This window comes from Lampris incognitus, chromosome 4 (genome assembly GCF_029633865.1).
Source record: "Lampris incognitus isolate fLamInc1 chromosome 4, fLamInc1.hap2, whole genome shotgun sequence".
Lineage (NCBI taxonomy): Eukaryota > Metazoa > Chordata > Actinopteri > Lampriformes > Lampridae > Lampris > Lampris incognitus.
Window position 1 is genome coordinate 27,648,851 of NC_079214.1, and position 17,860 is coordinate 27,666,710.

At 41.3% G+C, this 17,860-nt stretch overlaps 1 protein-coding gene across 1 annotated transcript in view; it reads left to right on the forward strand.

Annotated features, from left to right (window-relative positions):
- The first annotated feature begins 473 nt into the window (after positions 1 to 473).
- scml2 (Scm polycomb group protein like 2) overlaps positions 474 to 17,860 on the forward strand; it is a 26,401-nt gene continuing 9,014 nt past the window's right edge. Inside the window, exons 1-7 of the mRNA XM_056278955.1 lie at positions 474 to 505; positions 3,383 to 3,506; positions 4,321 to 4,389; positions 4,667 to 4,737; positions 4,855 to 5,089; positions 8,797 to 8,885; positions 9,060 to 9,303. Coding sequence (XP_056134930.1) covers positions 3,485 to 3,506; positions 4,321 to 4,389; positions 4,667 to 4,737; positions 4,855 to 5,089; positions 8,797 to 8,885; positions 9,060 to 9,303 — 730 coding nt within the window. The 5' untranslated portion in view covers positions 474 to 505; positions 3,383 to 3,484. The remainder of the gene's footprint in view (positions 506 to 3,382; positions 3,507 to 4,320; positions 4,390 to 4,666; positions 4,738 to 4,854; positions 5,090 to 8,796; positions 8,886 to 9,059; positions 9,304 to 17,860) is intronic.

Genomic DNA, 17,860 nt, shown 5'->3' on the forward strand with positions numbered 1-17,860 from the left:
GCACTTATAGCTGCCTAAAGGCAAAGTTATCAAATTTCAAGCAAACATGAGATTGAATTATAGAGCCTTAATTCTTGAGGACAAAAAAACCTATAGCATAGCCTATCAATTTATGGCGCCACATAGTTACTCAACAATTTAAACTTAAGTTATAGCCCGAATGTTTTAATCAAGGCCGACTATTTTAGACTGTTGTATATCATCTACATTTCAATCCCAAACCGATCAGTTTTTTTTCTCTCATTTCCCCTTGAACCGCAAGACAAACGAACAGATGCTCGTGTTTTCGTTCGCATGTGCCGTATAGTTTATTATTAAGATGCGATTGCAAAGCGTTTTAAATATATCGGGGCTGTGAAATTATTGTAATTCTTTCTGTTTTACCTCCAGCGGAAAAATATGAATTACAGCCCTGCGTTGTGGACATGCGCGGAGGTGAACCGAATATGGCGGCTTGCATCTGATGGAAAGTGAGGAGTCTCTCATCAAATACCTTGTCCTAACGGTACGTACGGCCGGCATTTCACCACCATCTTATCATTCTCTTGTTTTATTGGTGTCACTCTCGTCCACTTGCTGGTGTGGGCTGCGGAACGAAGTGTTTGGCTTGACTTATCGATTCCGAATTGCACGTATATATACACAGAGCATGTGTATTTGTTGCAGACGTAGAGCTCGGTGCGTTATCCTGCCACATTTACAGTGTGTGTGTGTGTGTGTGTGTGTGTGTGTGTGTCTGCTCGCGCACGCGCGTGTAAACGCCGTTGAACTCTGCAGCCTTGCAGCGGGCGCTAATGGCAGCAGTGCTTTTCGCTATTGTTTTTTTTTCTCCCCCTTTTGACTGTGAAGCACAGGGAGCTCCGTTCATCAATACGGAGAATGGCATCTGGGCGTTATATCGTCCTTCGCCCATATTCTGCAGCCCGTGTGGGCATCACACACGCACCGTCCCGCCCACAAAATGTGATCGCAACCCAAATTAAAAATGCGTCACGCTTGCAAATTTCATTCAGGCTCTCATCATCATCCTCGCCAGCCATTTCCCCTTAGTAGCCCCCACAGTCCCCGAAAAACAAAACAAAACATGACGATGAGATGGTACGTTATATTTATATTTGCACGGCACAACAAATCCCGATCCCGCAAAGGGATAAATATTAGGGGGGGTGCGATCGATCCGTTATGATAATAACGAAATGTGCTGTTTGATAGTACACTGCTATACCGTCATATGTTGACATCCTCGGTTACGCCCACTAGTACGAACCATTAGCGTGAAGACCACGCCCCTCTGTCTCGTAGCGCTCATTTGACCTGTACCTACTCCCGAATCGTCAGAAGACAACGCGACGCGTGCATCATGGCTGTTGGGATATTTTCCAAAGTTTGCCTGAAACAACGTAGGCCTCTTTACATTATTTCTAAATCAACACAACTTTCGTATTTAGCAAACCGAAATATCCCCTTCTACTGCGATGTTTCCTTTATACCGTGCTCGTATTGTATCTAAATGAAGCCCAGTTGAGTGTAGTATGTCTTTGTGCGTAATTCCAGTACTACCTGGATGACAGGTGAGCCTACGCAAACAATGCAGATGAACCTTTGAGTTTCTTAGTAATTAGCAGTCTTTCCAATGTTTACATTAGCATCCCTCCTATCGTGAGACCATCTCCCTTTAAGGAGAACGTATTTCCGAATACAACCTCTTGACCTTACTTTAATGACATTTGTCTGTTAATGCGAGGCTTTATGTACATATGAAATGTGTGGTTCTTTTGCGGTACCCAATTGAATGACAATACTTAACGTGATCAAGTATATTCTCATATTTATCCGAGTGTGAAAATGTGTCATCAGCCTTTTCAAATTGATGTTTTTAATAACATCCATGTAACATTAACTTTAGGTGAATTATGGCTTTTTTTGTTAGTTTTATTTATCTAATGGAACAGAGGATAAATTTAACATTGTGACAGCGCCCGCACTCACTTATCTAAGGACACATGTCTTAGGTCATTTATCAGATGGTCTTACTACTATGGTTTGTGAACATTGCACTAATTCAAGATCAGCGCCTTGAGGGAAATGGAGGTTGTAAAAATTAAGTGCTTCCTGGTCTGCTGGGGGGCGTCTGACCCTATTGAATGAGGCAGACCAGTGCAAACATTGAACCAGTCTGGAGATGGGCTAGTCTTGGAGCAGGAATCCTTTTCATGTGAGCCAGCACATTTCCCCACATGCACACTTCTTAATGGGCTTTTATGGCAGCTAGGAATCTTTATGGCTCCCAACTCAATGGGATTCACAGCTAAGACAGAGAGGGGGGAAGGTTTGTAACATACAGAAATAATTGCAAATGCCGAAGCAATTGAGATGAGGTAAGGAGACATTTTCTAGCTTCTGGGAAAGGTTTTAATAATTTCTTCTTATTGTATGTATTTGTTTGAAATGCTTCTCTCTCCACTTTGTACCTTGGCTTATCCTTTGCTTTTTCTGAAGTTGGCAACAAGTAATAATGGCTTTGTAAGAAGAGGGCTTATATGCTCCATATTTTCATAAACCACAGCCAGATTATTCTACTAGGGTTTCAGTTTAAACATTGTGGTAGCAACAGGAATTGCAATGCAAATATTATATTAGACTCGGTTTTTTCAGGGAATATGAATTAGTAGAATGTATGATGAGCAAAAGCTGTTTTTGTTTTTTTTTACCTAGAGAGCCCAAGTCCCAGCAGAACTGTCAAATTGTCAAGGTTGTCGCCATTCCAAACTCTGTAAAAGGAGCTTAGTCAAAACTTGGGGAAAGAATAACAGATGTCATTTGCTGGATGTTTTTTCAATCTAGAGCACATTGCAGTCCATAGAGTTTTATCATTTTTACTATGATTAATTTAAAATGAAGATGAAATGATATTAAGGCAATTATTGTGCATAAGGATTATTGTGGATGGATCGGTTATGTGTAACTTGTTGTGCAGTATTAAGAACACATTTTTCCAGGGACATTTTTTAACATGAGCATGCATGACATTTTCACACATCTTAGAATATAATGAGTGGAGATAGTATTATTTAACATTGCTCATATCAGTCTAAAAATTCGATTAGAATGGATATTAAACTTTGAAATATATGGGTTTTTGTAGGTAAGTCTTGTAAGCGTCACTTCAAGTAATCTGAATGCATTTGAGTGCATCGTGATAATTAGTACGGCTTTAAACTCATGTATTACATCTTGAAAGAAATGTTTGCACTGCAAGGAGATTACTCATTTGCCATCCCTCTAGACTGACCTGCAGTACTGACTGTGCACAAGCTGCTGATTATGGATCAACCATATCTTCTTGTGGGCTGTGTCTGTGTCCCCCCCCCCCCTCCCCCAGTGAGTGAATGTGTGCATGGTTGTACGTGTGTAGGTAACCGGGAAGGTTTCTGACTATCTGACCTCACCCTTGCTGGAGCAGTATATTTAACCTTTGGCCACCATGGGTAGGACACCCCACAGAGGTAGGGTATAACAGGTTCAGTTATGCTTCACTCCTTTATTGTTTCAGTTATTACTTTGTTGTTGTCCCTGATCTGATCATTGAATTTGTTTAGTCTTTAATTTTCATTGTAATGTTTCCTTATGCTTTAATTCATGTGCATAATGTCTGGGGATCCCAAACTTTTTCATGCTGTGACCCACCTGTGCAGATACGTTCTGGCCAGGGACCCATCATACATTTTGTGCAGTAAAATAAGCAATAAATTCCTGTTGTGACTTAAATGGAGATGATTAACAATCCTGTCTATGTTGTTCATCAGTGCAGTATTCCCGTTTTAAGTCCTCAGTCATGGCCTATTGGTTATCAAATTAAACAGACAAGGCATGTCAACATCACATTTAGTGGTTTTCAGAATGCAATTAAATTCTTGCATAGACTCAAAAGGCATGAAAATAACTGTTTTCTTTATTTTCATAGTTAGGTAAAAACACAGGTTTGATTACAAAAAAAGAAAATAGGTATACATTTTATTTCAGTCTTCAAACAAAATGTCTTTATTGGGAACATCCCGTGACCCACCTAGCTCCCTGCTGCGACCCATAGTTTGAAAACCACTGCAATGTATAATATTTAAAAAGTAGTTGTATCGATGATGAAACAAGATATGACATTGGTAAGGAATGAGAATATGTGTTGCTTTGTTGCTGTTTTGCTCATCTCCTCATGTTCTGACTGGAGATAAACACTGCATGCGTATTCAATCGTAATAATAATATTTTGTATATTGATAGCACCCAATTGCTGATGAGTGTTTTTATCGCCTCTAATTTCAGACCAAAGAGATGAAAAAAAGGAGAGGAGAAGCGGCGTCACGGCAGGCTCAGCTCTGGACAAATCTAATGGTTGGCTCTGGCCCTTGAGACGATTTCATTTACTAGCCGAGTCTACGGTCTTTTGAGTGAATAGTTCCCTCTCTAGCCGCTTGTCAGAATATTTGTTTCAGATGTTTCAGGAACACACAGTTTGTTAAGGCTTAATTCAGTCTAGAGCATTCCCCTAAAATGTAGTAACTCCACCCAATCCATCTCTTCTAAACTTCAAAGTGGTCTGTGGTCTGTTCCAGACAGTTGTAACTACAAATTGTAATATATAATCTAGTCTTTCCACGTCTATATACAGAACCATTCAGTTGGGAGGAGTACCTAAAGGAGACATCGTCTGTTGCCGCCTCACCAAATTGCTTCAGACAGGTAGCAAATCATTTACTAACACTCATCCAAAAACACAGATATTTAAGCATAATCATCCTTACAATGCATGAGAATAACTGATTGTTGATGAGGGACACATTGTCTGATTCCCTCCAGGCCAGGTTGCCTCCTTCCAATGACTTCAAGGCAGGGATGAAACTTGAGGCTCGTGACCCCCGCAACTCTAACTCTGTGTGTATTGCAACGGTAATGGGCATGATGGGAACTCGTCTGCGCCTGCGTCTGGATGGCAGTGACAATACCAATGACTTCTGGCGACTAGTTGACTCATCCGACATCCAACCGATTGGGACCTGTGAGAGAAACGGAGATATGTTACAACCACCCTTGGGTAAGTGATGCCTTTGAAAAAAACCTGAAGATAGCATGTGAACTAAGCAAAAAAAATTGGCGTGCATTTGAATATCAGTCTGTTTTGCATAGCCCTTCCCTTAATGGTAGAAACATGCTAATCTGATTTCCTTGGATTTTGAGATTGTTTTGTCAAGGGAAATGTTTGAACAACCAAAGCACATAGAAATGGTGTATCAAATTATGGTAGCAACATGTAAATTTATACCAAAGCTCTCATGCAATATAACTTAGAGTTCAAATTCCCTTACCTGCATCGATGAGGTTAAAATCTGCAATTTCATCAAAAGGTGTTGTTATTCCAAACCTTTCATGGATTTTGTTTTGGTCATTGGCCGGTCAGTTTGAAAGCCTGGGGTAAGGTTAAGTTGGGCTCGACACTACTAACTAAATTGCTGTGCATTAGTGAATTTATTTAACATAAATCTGTAAAAACTGACTCTAATCTATAATAATAGTGAGTAATGCTGAGCTGTAATATTCTTATCAACACTACACTAACTGTATACTAACTCTAAACTAACTTTATACTAACACTATACTAACTGTAAGTACACATAAGAAAAACAGAAGCAGTCTGTACACTTCTGTCCAATGCAGAATGACTTAATAAAAAAACTGCTAAGCTTTCGGTCAATAGACCTTCATCAGCACAACATAATATTCTTATAAGCACTATACTTGCATGGCTGCAACTGTAAGTGTACAGTTGCTTACAGTGAGCATACAGAAAATAACATTCAGCCTGTTTAACAATAACTTAACTAATCACAGCATATTCATCAGATAATTTTTACTTTGATTTCTCTAAGTACTTTTATAAGTATTTTTTATTTCCCACTTGTGTGTTGATCCAGCAAAGCAAGGCATTTCATTAATAAGGGTAAGCTTGCTTTCATAGTAGGGATACACGATGATATCGGCATGTCATTGGTGTCAGCCCATAAAGACTTCAAAATATCAGCATAAGCCTGAAATGCTGATATGACAGGCATGTAATATAACACTTTAGTTATGCAAACGTGATGCAAACCATTTGCATAAAAAACTTACAAGGTTGCATTACTGTGTCACATTGCCTCTGGTACAATAAGACTTTTATTCTAATCATTTTGAAACAGATTGCACTCATTTTTTACCAAGTTCTACATATGTAGCTTTTACCTGTTGGAGGGCCTTGTACCCTTGAGTAGAGGAAAAAAAAAATAGACCAGTCGCGTAAAAATAGAGGTTGGTAGCGTGATGCCCATGCGGGTGTGTGCGGCTTCCATGGTCTGTGTAGCAGCTTCAGTTCAGTCCACTACAGGAGAGACTTGACGGTGTCTGCAACTAGGTGGGAAAAAAGCATGTGCCTATATATCAGTATTGGCATCAGCAGTTGGCCAACATGAGTTGGAAAATGTCAACATATCGGATATCTGTTAGCTGTGTCCGAAGAGGAAACACTGAGGGCATTCTGACAGGACGCAGAAGCAGGGCAGGCTAAGCTAATGCTAGCCCATGCTGACCGGGAGTTCTAACAGTCATCCTAGCCGGTGTTCATTCTCTGGACAGTGATTTTTTTTTGTTACTTAGTTTGGATATGTGTTTAGTTTGGATATATGTGTTCATAGTTTGTATATATATGTTCTAGTTTAGATATATGTGTTCTTAGTTTGAAAGAAACTGAACTCAAGCAAGGCAAGCACTCCCATGGTGGTCTAAAAAAGCATTTCAAAGACACCTTGAAGGTTTTGTTAAAGGCCTTCACCATCAACTACGACACATGGGAACAGAAAGCTCTGAACAGAGGAGAGTGGCATGCAGCTGTCCGAAATGGTGCAAACACATGTGAGGCCGCCAGGACTGCTGCAGCAGAGAGCCGCAGGCAGGCCAGGAAAGACCATGCCAGCAACCCTCCAGCTACTCCCACTATCCCATGCCCACACTGCCAAAGAACATTCAGGGCGCAGATTGGACTACCCAGCCATCTTCGCACCCACAGAATTCTACCCCCACAGGATGACTAGATGGTCCTCGTTGCTGCGGCGGATGAACAACAACAACAACATGTGTTCTTAGTTTGGATATAGTATGTGTGTTTAGTTTGGATGTATTTGTTCTTAGTTTGGATATATATGTGTTCTAGTTTGGATATATATGTTCTCAGATTGGATATATGTGTTTAGTTTGAATATACACTATATGTACAAGAGTACTGGGACACACCTCTTAATCATTGAATTCAGGTGTTTCATTCAGACCCATTGCCACAGGTGTATAAAATCCAGCAGCTAGCCATACAGTCTGCACTTACAAACATTTGTGAAAGAATGGGTCATTCTGAAGAGCTCAGTGAATTCAAGCGTGGTACTTTCATAGGATGCCACCTTTGCAATAAGTCAGTTAGTGAAATTTCTTCCCTACTAGATATGCCACGGGCAACTGAAAGTGGTATTATTGAAAAGTGGAAGTGTTTAGAAACAACAGCAACTCAGCCACGAAGTGGCAGACCACATAAAGTCACACAGCGGGGTCAATGAGTGCTGAGGCGCATAGTGCGTAAAAGTCGCCAACACTCTGTTGACTCAATAACTGCAGAATTCCAAACTTCCTCTGGCATTAACATCAGCACAAAAACTGTGTGCCGGGAGCTTCATGGAATGGGTTTCCATGGCCGAGCAGCTACATGCAAGCCTTACATCACCAAGCACAATGCCAAGTAATGGATGGAGTGCTGTAAAGCACACTGCCACTGGACTCTGGAGCAGTGGAACCATGTTCTTTGGAGTGACGAATCACACTTCTCTGTCTGGCGGTCTGATGGATGAGTCTGGGTTTGGCAGATGCCAGAAGAACGTTACCTGCCTGACTGCATTGTGCCAACTGTAAAGTTTGGTGGAGGAGGAATAATGGTATGGGGTTGTTTTTCAGGGGTTGGGCTAGGCCCCCTACTTCCAGTGAAGGGAAATCTTAATGCTTCAGCATAGCAAGACATTTTGGACAATTCTATGATTCCAACTTTGTGAGAACAGTTTGGGGAGGGCCCTTTTCTGTTCCAACATGACTGTGCCCCAGTGCACAAAGCAAGGCCCATTAAGACATGGTTGGGTGAGTTTGGTGTGGAAGAACTTGACTGGCCCACACAGAGCCCTGAACTCAACCCCATCGAACACCTTTGGGATGAACTAAAACGGAGATTGCGAGCCAGGTCTTCTCATCCAACATCAGTGCCTGACCTCACAAATGCTCTTCTGGATGAATGGGCAAAAATTCCCACAGACACACTCAAAAATCTTGTGGAAAGCCTTCCCAGAAGAGTGGAAGCTATTATAGCTGCAAAGGGGGTACCAACTCCATATGAATGCCTATGGATTTAGAATGGGATGTCATAAAAGCTCCTGTAGGTGTAATGGCCAGGTGTCCCAATACTTTTTTACATATAGTGTATGTGTCTTGTATGAACATATGTGTTCTGATTTGGAGTTTTTCTATATGTGTTTTTGTCTTTGTGTTGCACCGCCGTGGGCTGGGAGGAACGATATTTAGTTTCATTTCATGTACACAAGTACATGAAGTGAAATGACAAAGTGTTCCTGATTCCTGATATCGGCAAAAATCCAATATTATGCATCCCTACTTCTCATATATGTGACAAATGAACTTGAAGTTTGTGAAAAGTCCGACGTGTTTTGATGATGTGATCAGGTTTCAGGATGAACGCCTCTTCCTGGCCTATGTTCCTCTTGAGGACACTGAGTGGAGCAGAGATGGCCCCTGCCTGCGCTTTTAAAAAGGTATGGAGGCCTGAATTTAAAAAAGAAAAAGGTTGTAGGAATGCCAGCGCCACTGAAGTGAAATGTTGAGGCTACACTTTCACATGACAATAAATCTACAGCTAAACCATGGAGCTATGTTCTCTTGAGTAAATACGTATATTCATCTTTGTGTATGTGCATGCTTGTTTGTAGGAACCAGCCAGTCCTGCTAAAAACCACTTCCAACCTGGTATGAAGCTGGAGGCAGTAGACAGGAAAAACCCCTACCTTATCTGTCCGGCCACAGTGGGAGAGGTCAGAGGTCAGGAGATTTTTGTCATGTTTGACGGCTGGCGGGGCGCTTTTGACTATTGGTGCCCCTTCGACTCCAGAGACATTTTTCCTGTTGGCTGGTGTTCCCTGACCAAACACAGCCTGCAACCACCTGGAAACTTCTGTGAGTGCCTTTTTTTTTTTTTGCTTTTGTTTTTTATTTAGCAATCAGTCTTAACTTGGGTTGTTAAATCTCTTTCAATAGATGTACAAATGACTAATTTTCAATGAAAAAATGAATACTGCCCTCTGAGTGTTACGAGAGTGCCGTTAAAATTATATGTACTTGTTTTAAGACGTTAATTTCCCTGCTCTTGAGAAGATTCAGATGGATGTAGAAGGTAGAAGTCTTTCACAGATGGTTTCTAGATGGCTATCTTAACAAAATGTCAGCTGCGAATCCACCGACGTGTTTGGAGTGTGCTCAGATCGGTGAATAGCTCTAACTATTATTGGTTTTGCTGTTGCTGATGGATCATCTCTGAAACCCTGGTGAATAGGTATTGCATCTTTTGGCGCGTGGGGGGGGGGACTACTAGCTTCATAGCAGTAGAGGGCAGCACAACACAGACTCAAATGCCTCTGCCAATCACAGCAGTCCGGACGCAGGGTTGTCTGTCGGCTCCTGGTATGTTAGACAAGCTGGTATTGTGAGAATGGAACAAATGCTTTCAGAACTGCTGAAAAATATCAGCGCACAGCTCAGAACTGCAGTCTGATTACACGTATTGCTTTTTTTTGGGCAGTATTTTCTCTGGCATAACACTTAACATGAGACATAAGGATTATATTGATAATAATGGCAATGTCTGCATTAGATTAGATTGTTTTATTAGCCACACGACCAAGGCCAGTGAAATTTTGGTACACATTAAACTTGCAAAGTTGTTGCCTGTACTTTATTGGTACTGGTTGCGTTGTAACCTGCTGCAATTGAATTTTATATTTCCCCTGAGGAAATATAAAACTGTTTGAATCAGTTTCTAATGTAATAATATTTTTATCTGCTACTTCATGTAACCACAGCATTATGGTTACACTTGACTGAAGTGGTCAAGTGTCATACTGACCTCAGTTTTGAACTTGGCTTAATTTTCCAAAAATATAATGCAGTTAGGAGCAAATGGAGGGGATTTTCACAAAGGTCCAACATTACTCAAGTACGCCCCGTAACCGAAGGATTTTGACCAGCATTGTCATGTTTAACAAAAACATGGTCAATTAATAATAAGTTAGAAAAGATGTATTTGTGCATAGGTGCTCTCTAAAGTCTCAGATTTGTCCAAGAGATGAGTATAAAGAAATTCGAGAGTTTAAGAGAATCACATTTGTAAGCTAAAGTGTTCATTTCTGAGAAAACCAAAGAAATAGGTTAGATCTAATTTATTTCAGTGCAATATGTTAGTGCTTTTTTACGATTGTTGGGGAACTGGATTTTACTATTAAAACATATGTTTTATCTCTTTGAAGGTGAAGTAGAAAAACAGTTTGAGATATCCCAAAGTGAGTTTACTGGGAAGGAGTGAAAGATCCAAAGACAAAGATCCCAAGATGAGTCAAATCGGTTTCTAAATTATCACAGAAAGGTGAATCAGTTCATCTGGTCACAACGTTTATTGAGAGATATGTTTCATGACTCATCTAAGTGACCTCTTTAGTCTATAGTCTAAACTGACTGCAGGTATCCCAACCCTTATAAACAATACAGTGGCATAACGACCGAAACCAATGATCAGTTTCAAATGCAAATTGCCATGACCATTAACTAGAGTTACAATGGCCATGTGTACTGTAATAAACCTTGTCTTGGATGTAAGAATGTAGAGCACCCGCACACAGGATGTTTCTACAGTGCACACAATAACGGAGGAGGAAACCGCAAATATGAGCATAATGAACTTTATTTATCCCACCTGACATAGACAAAGACTACAGCTACAAAAAAATAACTACAACTTAATAAGCCTTTAAAATCACTTAACTCTCCTGGGGGTCGAGACCCTCCTCTGGGGTCTGAATTTTGGCACTGGTCTGGCGTCAGCCAGAGTCTGCTGTGGGGTCCGCCAGTCCAGCACAGTGAGACATCTTCACAGACAGCAGGAGAACCTCATCACCAGCTGGGGAGCATTACAGGCACCCCTATTCGCCCCACTATTTCCTACTTTTCCCTGCCTAATACGGGGACCTCACTCCGCTGCCTGCTAACTATCTTCGCCGCCGGCAGTCCTGAACGGCACCCACCCCCCGATTCTGAGCGCAAGTTCCTGCTCGCTCGGCTGGGCTCCTGCCCTGTAACGTCTACCAAGCACCACTCTCCAGAGACACACACGCCCGCTCACTCTGCTCTTTTCAACCCTCCCCCCTCACTGCCAAACACACTCTCGCACAGGTGCAGTTGCTTGATTAATTACTTCCGGTGTGATCACTCACTCTGACCTCCTCTACCTCCCTGCCTGGTGCATTCACACTCACTATAGTACTATTCGCAGAGGACTGGGGAATGGTTGCAATCACAGCATTGTAAGATGGTGACATGGTGGCAGATGTACTCTTAGCATCTTTCTGCATTTTTTTCCTTCTTTTTTGTAGATAAAAATACATCTTTATGGGGGATGGGTTGTAACCACTTTAATATCTTAATTAGCAACGCAGCTACACATTTTTCATTGGTCAGATTTATTATATGTTTACTTATCTGTATTCCTGAGAATATTTTGCCTGTACATTTAGGTCATCCACATAAATAAACTTCTTTCAAAGATAAATAGATAGTAAAAATTAGCATAGATATATAAAGTGATTTAAGATTCAAAATATGCAGTAACTTTAATCACTAGGACAGAGTTCTTAATTTCCAGCGGCTTTGTAGCTAAAATAATTAATCTTTGAGTTGATTTAAATAATGTTTGTAAAAAGATATTTAATAACTTAAATGACCTCGTTTCATTAGCTTAACTAGAGTTCATGTTAGAAAATGAATTTGATTAAAAAACATTTTTTTGTGTCTCAAATGAGACAATGGAATTTTAATTAGTGCAAATATGTTGCATATCATGCAGGTTCCATGGTCTTTATAGGGATTTTCTGATGATTAAATTTCCACTTACATGGCAATCTGACTAGAAAGTCCTAAATGACGTTTTATTGCTTACTTGAAAAAAAGGACAAACAACTTCATAGCACTTACCGCCAAAATCTGGCTGAAGCCTTCTTGTCTGAAATTCTGTAGGCGTTGCATTGAAGTGTATATAGCACTCACAGAAAGTTGAACCAGTTCATCTGGACACAACATTTATTGAGAAAAACGTTTCATTACTGACCGCTTCAGTCTAAACTGACTTCAGTTATCCCCACCCCTTATAAGCAATACAGTGGCATAACGACCGGAGCCAATGACCGGTGTCATATGTATATGAGATAACCAAAGAGATGCTGGCCAAGAGGATGGCACAACACAGGAGAGCTAACACGTCAGGCCAGGACTCCGTAGTCTGCACCCATCTACAGGCCAGCGGCCACTCTTTCAAGGATGAGGATGTGCACATCCTTGATAAGGAGGAATACTGGTTTGAACGGGGAGTCAAAAGAGGCCACCTATGTGAAGAGGGAACGACCATTCCTGAACCGGGGGGGGGGGGGGCTAAGAGTACATCTGTCAACATCTTACAATGCTGTGATTGCAACCATTCCCCAATCCTCTGTGAATAGTACAGATGGCCATTGAAACTGTAGTTAATGGTCACAGCAATTTGCATATGAAACTGATCATCATTTTCGGTCGTTATGTCACTGTATTGTTTATAAAGGATGGGGATACCTGCAGTCAGTTGAGACTGAAGAGGTCACGTAGATGAGTGATGAAACAATTCTCTCAATAAACGTTGTGTCCAGATAAACTGATTCAACTTTCTGTGATTTTCTTACCTGGATTATTGAACATGCATAATACATACAGCACTGTCTCGTCTGTCTTTCATTTTCCAAAGATGTCTGGAGAGACCTCTAGAGAGGCCATTGACAGTCCCTTAACCCCGACAGATCACCTTTCACACCAAACTAATGCCCCTTTTCCACTGCATGGTACCGGCTCAACTCTACTCGTTTTTTTGGTTTTCCATTGGGCAAAAGTTAGGGATAGTACCTGGTACCAGGTACTTTTTCTGGTACCACCTCCGTCGAGGTTCCAAGTCAGCTGAGCCGATACTGAAAGGTGACATGAAAATATCACTATAAATACATAAATAAATATAAATATACACTACCGTTCAAAAGTTTGGGATCACCCAAACAATTTTGTGTTTTCCATGAAAAGTCACACTTATTCACCACCATATGTTGTGAAATGAATAGAAAATAGAGTCAAGACATTGACAAGGTTAGAAATAATGATTTGTATTTGAAATAAGATTTTTTTTACATCAAACTTTGCTTTCGTCAAAGAATCCTCCATTTGCAGCAATTACAGCATTGCAGACCTTTGGCATTCTAGCTGTTAATTTGTTGAGGTAATCTGGAGAAATTGCACCCCACGCTTCCAGAAGCAGCTCCCACAAGTTGGATTGGTTGGATGGGCACTTCTTTGAGCAGATTGAGTTTCTGGAGCATCACATTTGTGGGGTCAATTAAACGCTCAAAATGGCCAGAAAAAGAGAACTTTCATCTGAAACTCGACAGTCTATTCTTGTTCTTAGAAATGAAGGCTATTCCATGCGAGAAATTGCTAAGAAATTGAAGATTTCCTACACCGGTGTGTACTACTCCCTTCAGAGGACAGCACAAACAGGCTCTAACCAGAGTAGAAAAAGAAGTGGGAGGCCGCGTTGCACAACTGAGCAAGAAGATAAGTACATTAGAACTGGAACTGGCATCTTCATTAAATAGTACCTGTTAGAGCCTGTTTGTGCTGTCCTCTGAAGGGAGTAGTACACACCGGTGTAGGAAATCTTCAATTTCTTAGCAATTTCTCGCATGGAATAGCCTTCATTTCTAAGAACAAGAATAGACTGTCGAGTTTCAGATGAAAGTTCTCTTTTTCTGGCCATTTTGAGCGTTTAATTGACCCCACAAATGTGATGCTCCAGAAACTCAATCTGCTCAAAGAAGTGCCCATCCAACCAATCCAACTTGTGGGAGCTGCTTCTGGAAGCGTGGGGTGCAATTTCTCCAGATTACCTCAACAAATTAACAGCTAGAATGCCAAAGGTCTGCAATGCTGTAATTGCTGCAAATGGAGGATTCTTTAACGAAAGCAAAGTTTGATGTAAAAAAAATCTTATTTCAAATAGAAATCATTATTTCTAACCTTGTCAATGTCTTGACTCTATTTTCTATTCATTTCACAACATATGGTGGTGAATAAGTGTGACTTTTCATGGAAAACACGAAATTGTTTGGGTGATCCCAAACTTTTGAACGGTAGTGTACATATATTTATATGTATATTTATTCACAGAGGATTGGGGAACGGTTGCAATCACAGCATTGTAAGATGGATCCGTGTTGATATTCTGCTGCTCAATAGTCGAGCCCTCAACACCATTGACGGTTTCGGAAAAAAAACGCTATGTATATTTATTTAAATATAAATAAAATCTTAAAAAACTAGTCAACATGCCCATGTATGACCAGCAGGTCTTCGCTGTGAGGGGATACTATCTGCAGTGGAAAACACTTTCAAAATCCCAAAAAGTAAAGCGAGTAGAGTTGAATAGAGTAGAGTTGAGCCAGTACCATGCAGTGGAAAAGGGGCATAAGTGACCTCTTCAGTCTCAGCTGACTGCAGATATTCCCACCCTTCTAAACGATACAGTGGCAAAACAACTGAAACCAACAATTGGTTTCACATGCAAATATGGGCATGACCATTAACTACAGTTTCAGTGGCCATGTGTACTATTCACAGAGGATTGGGGAACGGTTGTAATCACAGCATTGTAAGATGGTGACAGATGTACTGTTAGCCCCCCCCCCCCCCCGGTTCAGGGATGGTCGTGCCCTCTTCACATAGATGGCCTCTTTGACTCCCCGTTCAAGCTAGCATTCCTCTCTAGCAAGGATGTGCACATCCTCATCCTTGAAAGAGTGGCCACCGCCTGTAGATGGGTGTAGATTTCTGGAGTCCTGGCCTGTCGTGTTAGATGTCACTTAGATGAGTGATGAAACGTATCTGTCAATAAATGTATCCAATGAACTGGTTCAACCTTCTTTAATTTTTTACCTGGATAATTGAGCATGCATCAAGACATTCTAGTTAATGGTCCAACCCATATTTGCATATGAAACTGGTCATTGGTTTCGGTCGTTATGCCGCTGTATTGTTTATAAAGGTGGGGATACCTGCAGTCAGTTTAGACTGAAGAGGTCACTTAGTTGAGTGATTAAACATATCTGTCAATAAACGTTGTATCCAGATGAACTGATTCAACTTTCTGTGATTTTCTTACCTGGATTATTGAGCATGCATAAAGATATTACTGCGACGGGTGGTGTGTGATTTGATGCTCCGGTAGCATTTTTTAGATGGAAGGAGTGAGAACAGAACATGAGCGGGATGGCTGGTGTCCTTAATGATGTTTTGGGGTTTCCTTTTGCAGCGAGTGGTGTAAATATATATTATGAAGTTGTGGTAGTTTCATGCCGATGATTTGTGCTCTGTCTTCATAGTTCTTTGCAGCAGTCCTGAGCAGTCAGGTTGCCAAACCACACCGTGATACAGCCTGTCAAGACACTCTCCGTGGTGCTGTGATAAAAGTTCATGAGTTGTACTACTCATACCAGAACTCTTAAGACACCTCATAAAATACAGTGTCTGCCGTGCCTTCTTGACGATGCGATTGTGTTGAGAGACCGTGTGAGGGTGACTGTGATGTGTAAACCGAGAAATCTAAAACTGTCCACGGTTACAACAGATGACCCATTTATGGAAATAGTGATGTGATTTCCTCTGATCTTTCTAAAGTCGACAATGATTTATTCGTTTTATTGATATTTAGAGATAGATAGTTGAAAGTGAAAATGTATATCCGTGTGTCAAACACAATAGCCTTGCATTCTTCTTTTTTTTTTTTTCCCTTTGTTGCTCCCCAATTGTATCCGGCCAATTACCCCACCCTTGCGAGCCATCCCAGATCACGCTATCTCCCGCCAGTTCCCCCTCTCCCCCGAACAGGCGCCTCGACCGACCAGAGGAGGCGCTAGTGCAGAGACCAGGACACATACCCACATCCGGCTTCCGACTCGCGGACACGGCAATTGTGTCTTTAGGGATGCCTGACCAAGCCAGAGGTAAAACGAGGATTCGAACTGGCGATCCCTGTGTTGGTAGGCAACGGAATAGACCACCACACCACCTGACGCCCGTCACGGCTTTGCATTCTAGTGGCCAAATATTCGTCCCGGTTCCAATGCACTGCATAGGTAATGATGTAATACCTGTGTCAAAAAGCAGCTGCATTTTGTGCAAACATTTGCAATGTATGAAATATGGCTATATATTATATCTATAGCTACATACCACATATCTGAATAATCTCATCACCCAGCATTTTTTCAAACTTGGTGTAAACAAGGAACAGACAGTTCAGAGGCTAGAGGGTCTACTTTGCAGGAGCTTAACTTTTTACCCTGTTGTGTCAGTATTCACTGGTCAGGAAGCATATGGTTTTGAATAACCCATGGCTACAATCTTCATTAATAGAAGTGTGCGTGTGTGTGTGTGTGTGTGTGTGTGTGTGTGTGTGTGTGTGTGTGTGTGTGTGTGTGTGTGTGTGTGCGTGCGTGCGTGCGTGCGTGCGTGCGTGCGTGCGTACGTGCGTGCGTGCACATACGCGCTCGACTTTCTTGATGGATAGCAGTAGTTACATGTCTGTCAGAGGATCCCCACCATGTTCTCATTCCTCCGGTAATGAGGCAGTGGCGTTTATAGCCCCCACCTAGTGTTTATGTATCCATACACCGGAGTGTATGGAGCGCTATAGGAGTAAAACTGCACGGCAATATGAACTACTTTAATTCTCCCGGGTGAGCAGAAGTGTCATGATGTAATGTATTGACATCTGCTTTTTATCCTGGTGTGGACATGCCTTGCTTTTACTGGGGCCTTACTTACAGAGACGGTTCCCAGAAATTCCTCTTTAGTGTGTTGGAGCAGTGGAAAAAAAAGAGGGGCAGAGACAGGGTATCCTTTACTAGCAGACAAAACCTAAAACCACAGAGAGTGGGTGCCTGTGTGTGTGTGTGTGTGTGTGTGTGTGTGTGTGTGTGTGTGTGTGTGTGTGTGCGTGTGTGCGTGCGAGGCAGGCTTGGTTGAAGTGCTAATGAGCTGATAATTAGCTGCTCATCAGGATGAAAGAGAAGGAGGGAAGGAGAGAGACTCCTCTGTTGTTGTTGTTGTTAAATTTATGCAATATCTAATTGCCATTCCTGAAGATTTGCCCGTTTTGACCCTGCTCAACATCTGTAAAAGATATGTTTGTTTGTTCTTTGTCTGCTGTGTGCAGCATACCTCAGGCGAGATCAACAAGTTTTTTTTTTTTTAAAAGACTTTAAAGACATTTTTGGGCTCTTTTTGCAGCTGTCTTTATTGCTTTGTGTTAAAATTAAGTCAGAATGCTATATTTATTTAATGAAACACATGGTGCACTCATTTTTATCTGTTTTAAGACAGACGTATGTTTGGCTAA